This window comes from Pelobates fuscus, chromosome 4, assembly GCF_036172605.1.
Source record: "Pelobates fuscus isolate aPelFus1 chromosome 4, aPelFus1.pri, whole genome shotgun sequence".
NCBI lineage: Eukaryota > Metazoa > Chordata > Amphibia > Anura > Pelobatidae > Pelobates > Pelobates fuscus.
In genome coordinates this window covers 82,356,256-82,370,041 of record NC_086320.1, presented here as the reverse complement: position 1 = coordinate 82,370,041, position 13,786 = coordinate 82,356,256, and the positions used below count along the sequence as shown (strand labels likewise).

Here is a 13,786-nt window from a genome sequence, read left to right as displayed (position 1 = left end):
TGATCAGCTGTGAAAATTACAGGTTGGAAAACTGAAATGCACACACTCCAAATAAGGTCGTTTTGCCCCCAGAGAACCCGACACACCTATACATGGGTGATATCACTGTACTCAGGAGATATTGCTGAACACATATTGGGGTGTTCTTTGGCAGTAACCCTTAAAGTTCTCAGTACATGTATTCTTAAATTGCTATGTGTGTAAAAAAAATCACCAATTATTATTATTTTGTTTAATTTGGCTTAGATTTGTGGTAAAATGATTGCATGAAAAGAGTCATGAAAAGAGTCAAAAGTTTAATACCTTAGGTTGTCTTCTTTTAAAAAATATGTACATGTGAAGGGTTATTCAGGGATTCCTGACCAATATCAGTGTTACAATGTAATTTGCATTAATTTTGAAATAAAAATGGTTTGGAAATAGAAAAGTGCTACTTGTACTTATAGCCCTATAACTTGCAAAAAAAAGCTAAGAATATGTTAACATTGAGTATATCTAAACTCAGGACAAAATTTAGAAACTATTTAGCATCTGTGTTTTTTGGCGGTTGTAGATGCATAACAGATTTTGGGGGTCAAAGTTAGAAAAAGTGTTTTTTTTTTTACTTTTTTTAATCATATTTTATAATTTTTTTAATAGTAAATTATATGATATGATGAAAATAATGGTATCTTTAGAAAGACCATTTAATGGCGAGAAAAACAGTATATAATATGTGTGGGTACAGTAAATGAGTAAGAGGAAAATTACAGCTAAACACAAACACTGCAGAAATGTAAAAAGAGCCCTGGTCCTTAACGGTAAGAAAATTGAAAAACGGTCTGATCACTAAGGGGTTAAAATAATAGATGCAACATTTGAAATGGTACACAACACAAAATATTAGCCCTCGTTGTTCACTTTTAAATACAGAAAGGAAAATGTGAAGCTCTAACCGGAGAGGGTGGAGCCTAAATAGGTAGACGTGTCATTTACAGAGGAAGGGGTGGTTCTTAAATAGGAAGGGGTGCGGCCTTGACAGGAAGTGGTGGGCCAATATTAGATTATGGGGTGCCTGAGTTTAGTCTTGCCTATGACAGCACAGAACTAAGATACACCACTGACACAAAGCAATCAAGATCTGAAAGGTGGTGTAAAGTGTACGTGGCGGCAAATTAATCTGGGAATTTCTTGAAATTACCCCCTCACTGAACCATTGTCTCAGGAGGTCCATTGTGGCCCTGGCTGTATGGACACTAGCTCCCAACCTTTTGAAACTACATTTCAAGACGATTTTCCAATATAGGGCATAAAAATGTTTCAATCGTATCCAGTTATAGCCCACTATTTTTACTCTTTGCTCCTTCTTGAAATGACTCATTATGAATCTCCCACAATTCAATTATATTATGTACCTGCAGCAAAAAATTTAACTACTGACAAATAAGTTAATTGCCAGTCAAAACCAGCTCTGAATTTTGGTTCACCCTGTATATGGCACCTCTCAAATGTGTGCCTTAAATTACTTAAAGGAATACTGTAGGCACTTTAACAACTTCATCTAATGCACAGTGTCATCATGGTCGACCATAAAGAATCATTGAATACAATAATTCCCTATGGAGGAATCGTTGGCACATGAGACCTAAGCTAAATGTTTTCACACTTTCATCTAGACAAAAAGGGAGTTGTCAGGTCACAGACAGACAGAGATGAATCCACTCAAATGTTTGGACAATATGGCAGGAGCCTTGACGTTGAATAACAAGAAATTCAACCTAAAAATGGTACTTATTTGGTAAATTACCGATGGATATGGCACAGTACGAAAGTGGAATGAAGAAGATTTGGAAGAAAGGGAGAAATGGCAGATTTAAACACATTTTTATGTCAAAGGGTGCAGAACAGAGTAAAAGAATACCGAAGCAAAGCCAACGTTGCGTCATAGCCTTCAAACTTAATTTCGCTCTGTTCCATTTCATTCATTATTTACGTTTAGTAGGTAGCAGGGGGAGGCAACTGACATGGACTGTTAGAAATATTAGAAGAACTTACAGTTTTACAGCTTCAAAAATTGATGTGTTAATGTGCAATTAGTACATGTACTTTGTTTTTGTCACAATATGTATTCGCAACAGTAAGATCGCATGTACAGATAACGACTGAAACTCAGTTGATTAGTCCACCTAAATGTTTTAATAGAGAAGGTTTGAATAAATCTCACGGTATAATATACTGCAAAGTTGGGAAGCCTGTGTGCCCCTATACAACGTGTCCATGTGTCCATGCATTAAAACCGCTCTGCACATCTTGGTTACTCACAAACGCGGGCAGTATTATCCTGTCTTATCATAACTAAACACGACTTGCACCCAAACATAGTATTACTCACACTCAAGCACGCTCTATTCAACCTATCTTTTTATTGTTCTTATCTACTGTCAGTCTAGATAACAAACCCGTGGGTAAATATGTATGACAAGCTTAGTCTAGACCTGCACCTATAGCTTATAAGATACTCCTCTACTATAAAAAAGAAAATGTGCACTGTATATGAAACCTCACTGTTGTTCACCGTTGTTTATTGATATGATTGCACCAGCTATCGTGGCAGTGTAAATCTATTTGTTTAACCATGCACAATCTAAATAAAGAATTAAAAAAAAAAAAAAAAAAAACTCTGCACGGAGATGCTAACCTGATGGCCCAGCAACACAGAGAATCAAAGCTCAATTATCTAAAGTAGATTACACCAAAAAGCTTAAAATGCATTGATCAGTACTGTCCACCACTCACTGATTTGCACCAAGCACAGAACAGACCTGAGCTTGGTGAAATACTGCCCAGCATTAGATTGCTATCTTTCTATTTCAATACATATTTTCTTATTTTATTCCAAATAAATAACAGGACTGTTTAATTATATCCCTCAGCAGTGTCTATATAACCTATTCCAACTTCTCCAGATAGTATGATGATAGAAGGGAAAGAAGGGAATGACGACGTTGGGATGCAACAGCAGCTAGTAGGCGTCCGTTAGGCAGCACTGATCTACACATTGAGGGGTTCTCTTAACTTTTAATTAAGCTTTCCTACAATGCCATCTGATTACTCTTTTTGTTTTTGTTTGTTTTAATTGCAGCTGCACACTGGGTGTCACCCTTGAACAGGCTCTAATTCTCGCTAGAAGTCACGGGTTGCCTCCGCGCTACATCATGCAAGCAACGGATGTGATGAGAAAACAGGTATGTCATGATTCATTTTGTCACATCTAATTGCACAATGCAGTTCACTGGACAATGGTTCTGCAGTACAAGTAGGTCAGTTTAGATTCCATACAAATATCTGTTAAGTAATTAAATATGCTTTTTATTTGTCGGTTTGTGTTTGAGTGCATTTCTACCCTTTACACCACATTAGTTTGAGTTTGTTAATTTATAATTTAATCTGTGTTCATGGGAGTAGATGTCAAAATTAAACATTTGAAAAAAAATCTGCAGTAAATGCAAGCATAGAATAATTTGTGAACAGGTGCTCTTTTACTTATAATATATACAGTTCAGATGAAATGGATTGTTTCTCTTGTAACATACAAAAAACAATGTACGTCTATGTTTACTTACAGTATATGCAAAATACAATACACACTATGCAGCACAGTAGCTATTGTACCTTTAGCACACACAAAGTAAGCTATTAAGGCTTTTCTATATAGTGCATGTATAATGTACAGTACATGAGCTGTTTTACTTACATTATACAATGTTTAATAGTGTTTTAATTAAAGTTCCTTTCAGATCACAAAAACAAAAAAATCTAACTGTGCTTCAACCCTTTACAGTATATTAAACCCAATAATATAGTAAAGTGCCACAATGTTTATTATATATATATATGAATCAATTAAAAGCTACCACACTCCATGTGCAACTGTCAGGGTACCTGAAGTCTCTACCTCCGAGAGAGGTAGAGACTTAGACGTTCATCCGTCCGGACGGACTGTTTCCTCTGTTCCTCGCGGTCCATCCGGTCACGTAAACGCCGGCCGCGAGGGACTCACTTCCTTTTCTAGCATGACGTCCGGAAACCGACGTCATGACGCCAACCCGGAACGACCTGTCACTCAATCCTTCAGAGACTAATCAGGACTCGTCGGAGGCGTGTCTATCCTTCCGAGCCAGGGTATTTAAACTTGCTTCTCCCATTTGCTCATTGCCCTGTCGTGGTTCTAGTCTGCCTAGTCACACAGTGCTCTTGTATTTCTGTTATCCCTTTGGTTCTGACCCGGCTTGTTTGACTTACTCTGTTTATCTCTGTTTCCCTTGACCCGGCTTGTTCCTCGCTTACCTGTCTTCTCGTTCCCTCGACCTCGGCTTGTCTTTGACTATTCTCTATATTCTCCGTACGTTAGTCCGGCCATTCTAAGGTCCGGTATACGTATCCTGTACCTGTTTGTACTCTGCGTGTTGGATCCCTGTCCCGATCCTGACATTACGACAGGGCCAATGGATCCTGCAAGTACAAACAGTCAGCTTGGTCCTTCTGATCCTAGGTTCGAAGCCATGGAGCACCTATGTGTCGATACACAAATCCAAAGTGAAGTGGAACACTAAAATATATACCAATCGTATAATGTTGTTATAGTCACTTATCAGTTTAATTAGTTATTTCTTCAAAACCAAATGCAAAACACATAATTCAATTGATATCAATATATATTAAATCCTGGAACCATAGTTGGAACACTCACAATGGTGGAGCTAATGAGTTAACTCTGACTTGACAGCATCTGGGCTCGTTTTGGCGTCCACCCCCCTTATAAGTATACCAAATACAGATATATCTTCTTAAATGCAGGCAAATCTCAATTATCCTCAACAAAAAATAAGATGAACATACACAATGTATACTGTAATCACAAAATAATACAAAGTGAGAATCGCTCTTACCCCAGGTGAGTCATTTCCATTAGTTCTGAAATGTAGGTAATGTGCACATGTAGTCGTACACTTGCCCTCTCTGATAAAAAGTAGGTGGTTGGCTCTTCAAAGTAGTAAAAATATTTCCTTTATTTATAAGGTTCAAGTTTTAAGAACTGCAACCTTATTCCAAAAACACAATAATTAAAAGGTTATTTTACATAAAAAATAATGACACTTTGGAACATTTTAGAAAACACAAGCCATGCAAACATTTAAAAGATTCATTTTTTTAATTTATTTTTTATATATAATGTTGCCAATTATTCACTGTGTCACATTGTTTCCTCTGAGAAACATGTCTAGTGCTATCTAAGCATGAGAATTGAATTGGATATTTTACTGATGGATGCTGGAAGATGAGTCCAAAAAATCCAGAAAAGTGTGCTCTATCAGCATTTATTGGAATAGACATGCCATTAATGTGTGCTTTGGCAGCATACATTGGCAGCATTGGAAGCAGATGTCAGTAGTGATGGTTTAATCAATAGTCTTTGCTTCATCTTTATTTTGAGCACAATTATCCTACATAAATCCAGAAATTTTGGATAATGCTTTCATATAGTATTGTAAGTGCATATTTTTGCCCATTTCTTACAAAATTAATATTAATACTTTCTGTGTAATAATGCTTTTTAATTTAAACCCTCTGATTACAAAGACCACAATCCAAATAATCAATTACTGATGTATAACTAAAATAAAAATAAAGCATATTGCTAATTATTGGGGGTGGGGGGGGGGGGAGACACTAAAATATGGCACTGACAGGAACAGTTTCCATGCCAGTACTTTCTTGATAGTCAGTACCATAATGGTTTTCCATGGTAAGGCATGAATTTACCTCTTTAGCTAGGCGAATTACAGTGAATGATATTTGAATTCATTCTAAACATAGTTGGGGGTTATATAAAAAAAAAAATTGGGGGGCGGGGCCGGGCCGCCGAGCTGAACAGCAGCCATCTTCCTCAGCTCCAGTCCCCGCTCTGTAAAAACAAAGATATAGGGCCAAAAGAGCCCAGCTACCAACTAGATACCGCTACACTCATCTGTGGGAACACTTCAGTAGCCGGGAGATCCCGGCCCCGGAGCTGTAATACCGAAAGATCTGGCCCGCCGGCACATCAGGCCTACCACCACGCTTCACTATGACGACAAGCCACACGCAACAGAGGAGGAAGAGGCCAACCCGCTCTAAAGCATACACACGGCCCTGCAAGGCATGTAACAGACGGCGGACAGGGACCCGGCCCCGCTCCTCCCTCCTTTTTTTTCCTGGACGATGGGGGGCACAAAAGCCAGACGGATGGAGCTGATCAGGAACTTAGCCGCAACCTGACTCACAGCCAAAGATGGTGCTCTCCCTGACCTACCTATCACATGCGCATAAAGACGGGAGGTGATGGTGTGCAGGATGGCACTCATGTGTGGGGTTGCAGCGCGGGGGCCTCGGGCCCCGGGGGACCGATGACCCGGAAAGGAGCCACCCGGAAAATCTACCCACTGGAGGCATGCTACCCTCGACCTCTGGGTTTGTGGGGGGCCTGGAAGGACTTGTCCCCAAAGCCGTGAGTCCTTTGGAGCCAGTCTGTGTGGAGCGATGGTATACCGGTGACCGTGAGTGAAACACGATGGATCCAAGTATGTGGCCGGAGCTGGGAGAGACATTGGAGGGGGTGATGCCTCACTGAGCCTCTGAGGGTGCAGGGGAGGTACAGGAGATGGATGGGCCATGGACCCTAAGGGGGGGGGGGGCCCAGTGGACTGTCTCACTCTCAGAGTGCCCACTTCACCACGGGATGCTCTGCTGGAGGGTTAGGACTGAAGGGGGTCCTGGTGCCTCTGGGGGCAGAGGCTGCCGTGCTGCTGACAGCCTACCATTGTTTGCCAACTTCTGTACACCAGAGACTGCCGTATCTGAATGGGATGAACGGGGGAAGACTCTATGACTTTCTTACTTTGTTTTAACTGCTCTTAAGTTCTCCTACTACTTGAGTTTAGGGTATCTTGTTATGCTCGGTTGCGCAAGCATTCTTTTACTACAGTTGAATAGTTTAACTGCTCTATATAATCTCGTTATAAAAATGAATATGCTGTTAACGCTATAGTGACCGCATGGGCGTAAGCTTACTGCTGTTATATATGGCCTATCGCTTGAACACAGCACACAGATACAAACTAAGACACACATTGTATGTAAGGATACATTGCTTGTTTACACCTGACTGTTATGGACTGCCATGCCTGAATGGGGTGGGTGGGGAGACCTGCTCCATACTTGTATCGCCATCACCTTACGTCTTTCCTTTTATTACTTTACTCCAGGGTGTATTACTATGCCCGGCCGCGCGTGCATGGCACAAGGCCCTTTTAGACCGCTGGTAGACACTCCCACTGGTGCTTACCGTATATACTCGAGTATAAGCCGACCCGAATATAAGCCGAGGTGCCTAATTTTATCCCAAAAAACTGGGAAAACTTATTGACTTATTGAGTATAAGACTAGGGTGGGAAATGCAGCAGCTACTGGTAAATTTCTAAATAAAATTAGATCCTAAAAAAAATATATTAATTGAATATTTATTTACAGTGTGTGTATAATGAATGCAGTGTGTGCGTATGTGTGTGTGTATGAGTGCAGCGTGTGTGTATGAGTGCAGCGTGTGTGTATGAGTGCAGTGTGTGTGTATCAGTGTGTGTGTGCATGAATGCAGTGTGTGTGTGTGTATGAATGCAGTGTGTGAATGCAGTGTGTGCAGGGCCGGTGCAAGGATATTTGCCGCCGTAGGCAAAACATTTTTTGCCGCCCCCCCCCCCCCCCCATATGTCCTGACTTCCCCTCCTCCTCCCTCAGTGGTCCTTACCTCCCCACCCCCGTGTTCCTTCACCCCCCCCCCCAGTGGTCCTGACTCACCCCTCCCCTAGTGGTCCTTACCCTCCCCTCCCCTAGTGGTCCTTATCCCACCCCCTCCCTCTCATAGTGGTCCTTATCCCCCCCCCATCCCTCCCATAGTGGTCCATATACCCCCCCTCCCTCCCATAGTGGTCCTTATACCCCCCCTCCCTCCCATAGTGGTCCTTATCCCACCCCCTCCCTCCCATAGTGGTCCTTATACCCCCCCTCCCTCCCATAGTGGTCCTTATACCCCCCTCCCTCCAATAGTGGTCCTTATCCCCCCTCCCTCCAATAGTGGTCCTTATCCCCCCCTCCCTCCCATAGTGGTCCTTATCCCCCCCCTCCCTCCCATAGTGGTTCTTATACCCCCCTCCCTCCCATAGTGGTCCTTATCCCCCCCTCCCTCCCATAGTGGTCCTTATACCCCTCCCTCCCATAGTGGTCCTTATCCCCCCCTCCCTCCCATAGTGGTCCTTATACCCCCCTCCCTCCCATAGTGGTCCTTATCCCCCCCCTCCCTCCCATAGTGGTCATTATCCCCCCTCCCTCCCATAGTGGTCCTTATACCCCCTTCCCTCCCATAGTGGTCCTTATCCCCCCCTCCCTCCCATAGTGGTCCTTATACCCCCCTCCCTCCCATAGTGGTCCTTATCCCCCCCTCCCTCCCATAGTGGTCCTTATCCCCCCCTCCCTCCCATAGTGGTCCTTATCCCCCCCTCCCTCCCATAGTGGTCCTTATCCCCCCCTCCCTCCCATAGTGGTCCTTATCCCCCCCTCCCTCCCATAGTGGTCCTTATACCCCCCTCCCATAGTGGTCCTTATCCCCCCCCCCTCCCATAGTGGTCCTTATCCCCCCCCTCCTTCCCATAGTGGTCCTTATCCCCCCTCCCTCCCATAGTGCTCCTTATACCCCCTTCCCTCCCATAGTGGTCCTTATCCCCCCCTCCCTCCCATAGTGGTCCTTATACCCCCCTCCCTCCCATAGTGGTCCTTATCCCCCCCTCCCTCCCATAGTGGTCCTTATCCCCCCCTCCCTCCCATAGTGGTCCTTATACCCCCCTCCCTCCCATAGTGGTCCTTATCCCCCCCCTCCCTCCCATAGTGGTCCTTATCCCCCCTCCCTCCCATAGTGGTCCTTATACCCCCCTCCCTCCCATAGTGGTCCTTATCCCCCCCCTCCCTCCCATAGTGGTCCTTATACCCCCCCTCCCTCCCATAGTGGTCCTTATACCCCCCTCCCTCCCATAGTGGTCCTTATCCCCCCCTCCCTCTCATAGTGGTCCTTATCCCCCCCTCCCTCTCATAGTGGTCCTTATCCCCCCCTCCCTCTCATAGTGGTCCTTATCCCCCCCTCCCTCTCATAGTGGTCCTTATCCCCCCCCTCCCTCCCATAGTGGTCCTTATACCCCCCTCCCTCCCATAGTGGTCCTTATCCCCCCCCCTCCCTCCCATAGTGGTCCTTATCCCCCCCCCTCCCTCCCATAGTGGTCCTTATACCCCCCTCCCTCCCATAGCGGTCCTTATACCCCCCTCCCTCCCATAGTGGTCCTTAACCCACCCCCCTCCCTCCCATAGTGGTCCTTATACCCCCCCCCTCCCATAGTGGTCCTTATACCCCTTTTTTTGTTATTATTAATTTTTTTTTTATTATTATTTTTTTTATTATTATTTCTTATTTTATTTATATATTTTTTTTTTTCGTCCCCCCTCCCTGCTTGATATATGGCAGGGAGGGGGGCTCTCCTTCCCTGGTGGTCCAGTGGCAGTTCAGTGGGGGGGAGAGGGGGGCTGGCAGAGCTGTAACTTACCTGTCCTGCAGCTCCTGTCAGCTCTCTCCTCCTCTGCGCCGTCCGTTCTGCTCTTCTGTCAGCTTACACTGTAAGTCTCGCGACGAGATTTACACTGGGAGCTGACCGAGGTGCTGAACGGACGGCGCGGAGGAGGAGAGAGCTGACAGGAGCTGCAGAACAGGTAAGTTACAGCTCTGCCAGCCCCCCTCTCCCCCCAGTCTGTATTATGGCAATGCAAATTGCCATAATACAGACCTTGACGCGAGTATAAGCCGAGTTGGGGTTTTTCAGCCCAAAAAATGGGCTGAAAAACTCGGCTTATACTCGAGTATATACGGTAAATTGGGACTTCACGTAGGCCCTTTTTCCCTTTTTATGTCTCCCCCTTGAGGACGTTGACTTAGACCGAGTAGGCTGGATATACTAGATAGGCACCTCAAGATGAAATAGGCTCTCTGTTACAACGCCTAAATATACTGTCTTACCATTATAAGCCAACAGCACCCAGCAAACAAAACATGATTAATCCCTGACTTCATGTGACAGAACACGACGGAACCTATCACTTATAATCCCACCAAACCAGAACTGCCTGACATAACTGGCTATCAAACCAATGACACGATTTGACACTGCTGTGATATTCGGACCTAAATTACAATAACATATTAAAACCGACATACACTGAGACGTACTCAGATTAAACCATGTGCTGTAGCCTCATATTATTTTCTGTTATGTTATGCTACATATCACTCTTGATACACATATTTGCCTTTACTGATGTATGTAAAAACTATGCAAATAAACCTTGAATTAAAAAAAATAAATAATTAAAATAAATAAATAAATTATTGCTGAATTATTTGCCATTTAGGAGTTTAATCACTTTTGTTTCTGTTTATGTAGCCCTAGAGACACCTCCCCTGGCTATGACTCACATTGCCTCTGTAAAAAAAAAGTTTTTATTTTATTTGTACATTTACATTTGCACAATGTATTTCTTTTGAGATGTTATCTCTTGGTATGTTGATTGAATTGAACTTTAACTGAGCACAGGAGGGTGCCACAAGCTCTGGCAGGCAATTAACAAAGGAGGAAATAAGAAGATATAATCACTTCTATATTAAACACACCATGCAATAAAGGAATACAAAAATACACTTATTTTCAAGGAAGTGTATAGAGAGGCTGTGGGGGTAACAGACAGGGCAACACTAGGTGTGCCTAACCTCCATAAACAAATAGATTTAACTCTTAATGGCAGAGAACTGAGCAATGAGACTGTGGAATTTGTTGTCGCTATATAAATAATAATAATCATCATTAAGTTGTCTAGGTGCTTAGCGTTTCCCTTTAACATGTTTTAATCAATACAATATAGCGGTACTACCATAATATTTAATACATTACTTTGATTAATTAATGACATCAAATTAAAACTATATTATTAATTGGCCAATAATTTCTGTTGTGATTTTAGATGTTTATATTTGTATTACAAACTTTACAATTCAGTATGCATATTAACTAAAAGTATTAATGTAAAATATTCAGTTAAGTTATTTCAGTTTAGTTCTCAAATCTACCTTTTTGCTCTTATTTTTTTTGTGGCATGCATTGAGTTTTATTTTATTATTGTTTTTTTAATCAAGTGGTCTTGTTTTTCTTTACACAAATTAAATCAAGTAACCCCCTTAATTTAATATTTATCAAAATAATTCATTTTAATCAGTAATAAAAAATTAACTATTCACTTCACAAACGTATAACAAAGCAAAAAATACACAAACATCCTATTACAGGTATGCCCTTAATATAATAAAAAAAAAATGCTGCCTTGGTCTTTTGGTAACCTCTTGTTGGGAAATGTGGTCCACTGAGACCTGAGAATACGGGGCATGCGGTCTACCTATCTGTGCTGTTACATAACTCATCAACAGATTTTAGCTGTCTGATACCTCTCACAAAGAGGGTAAGTCTAGGCTATTCAAAAGGGAGATCACTTGTCAGGCTGATGAACTAAAATTCAAAAAGGATGGTGTTGGATCATGGGGAATGTAGAATGTAGTTCTTTTGATCAACTATTCCTTGAGATCAGTTTGATATGACAGAACTATACAAATACCTGAAGCAAATTCACACTTTTGCCAAAGACTGTTAAATCTTACATTTTTGAAGTGACAATTATCTCAATCTATCAAAAGTACAAAAAGGTTTAGGCACTCCAAGGTTCAGAAACGGCAATTTATTGAAGCCCAATATCACATAACTTTTCGACCTACACGCTCTTTGTCCAGCTTGACAAAGACCGTGTAGGTCGAAACGTTGTGTGATATTGGGCTTCAATAAATTGCGTTTCTGAACCTCGGAGTACCTAAACCTTTTTGTACTTGCTACATACTGTTATTGGGACCTGGTGCTGAGTCCAGCGTTTGGTTACACCCTGGCTCAGAGTGATGGGAAAGAGTGCAGTGCCATATTGTTTCTTGAAAATAATTATCTCAATCTAATCACAATATTGGGTCAGATTGTATTTTTTAGAGATATGTGTATATATAGGTAAGTATATAGCACGTTTCTTAAAAATGTCAGTGGGGAAACTGTTACCTGGTTACCAAATTTAAGTGTATTACTTATTTTAATGTCCAGCCTTTATACTGGTAAAACTAGGTGCCATAGAGTGCTTTGAAATACATTTCAATATAGAAGTTAAAAGTAGCTGAGATTTGCTGAGATTTTGCCTTTGTAATGCCAAATTCTAGCAAACCAAATTCAGATGATTGGTTTCAACATATTTCAAAGTATTCTAGAATGCTAATATAAAAAGGAACATATAAACAACGAACAAGTTAAGGTCAAAACAAGCAAGTAGTAAAGAGACCATGCTCAAAGCAGCTTACACTATAGAGGTTTTCTGTACAGCCTTGTTTAATGAGAGCTTGGATCTCTATTGAGTTAGAGTGCCTAGGGATAACCATGTGTGATATAAGTGTGTTTAGACTGTTATGTTTCCTGATTGCTGTATCGCTTCCCTCCCAGGATTATATTTGACATATTCAATTTGGCTATGAGGGTTTTGCGATACACCTTCTTGTGTCCCCAAGTAACAGCTCAATTTGGTGATCTTATTGGGTGAGAAATGGTGGTAATGCATCACCCATGAGAGGTAAATGTAAAACCCTGCAGATATGGATGTGTCTTAAAAACAAATTATAAGATAATTGTATAACATTCTTTTATTAAAAGATTTTTTTGAAATCTCTGACTTTCACATGGTGTATGCAACATATGTTATATATAACCTCTGTGGGAGAAAGACTTCATACATTTGTTTTACAAGCACATGTTTCTTGTAAATGAACCGTTAACCAGGATGCTTAAGAAAGATTAGTGATTTTGTACAGGTCTGGACACTTATATGATATGTACATTAATCTATAAATTGGTGTCATTATATTTAGTGCCTTATATCCAATCAGATTGAGAGTTAGAAAAGAATAGATTATCCTGCCCAAGAGTGTATATTCTAGTATATTAGCACGTTTGCAAAAATGTAATTAAATTGTATACAAGAAAATGTTTTTTTTTTGTGTATTGTCATTTATTATGTATTGTCATATTTCTTCTTAACAGGGAGCAAGGGTTCAAAATACAGCAAAGAATCTAGGCGTAAGAGACAGAACACCAGCATCTGCTCCAAGGTATAGTATAAAACAAATCAAAGCTTATTTATCCAAACTTCAAAAGCTAAAATGGGTTACTTATTTATTAAATACATTGGCAGTATTTGCCATTTGTTCTAGAGGGGCAGCTTTTTTATTCAGAAAAAGATTTTTTAAAAAAATAGATAAATAGATATAATCAAAGAGAACAGTAAGAGGGGATGAAAGAGGCTCTGCAGTGAAAAAATAAAATGAATATAATATATAAACTTTATTGGGAGGGAAAATGTAACAAAGTTACAAGGTGTGATGAATAAGAATATGCCAGTGCAGTAAATTATCTAAAGTCACGCTAACCTATATAAATACACACTGAAAAATCGAAATACACACACAGATATATACACACACACACGTAGTTGTAGCGCAAAGAGATCACAATGAATAAAAAAATCGAATCATGATAAATCGCAACTT

General features: G+C 41.2%; 1 protein-coding gene across 1 annotated transcript in view; it reads left to right on the top strand.

Annotated features, from left to right (window-relative positions):
* PREX2 (phosphatidylinositol-3,4,5-trisphosphate dependent Rac exchange factor 2) overlaps positions 1-13,786 on the top strand; it is a 331,151-nt gene that overhangs the window by 315,174 nt on the left and 2,191 nt on the right. Inside the window, exons 38-39 of the mRNA XM_063451343.1 lie at positions 3,122-3,224; positions 13,281-13,348. Of these exons, the coding sequence (XP_063307413.1) occupies positions 3,122-3,224; positions 13,281-13,348 (171 nt within the window). The remainder of the gene's footprint in view (positions 1-3,121; positions 3,225-13,280; positions 13,349-13,786) is intronic.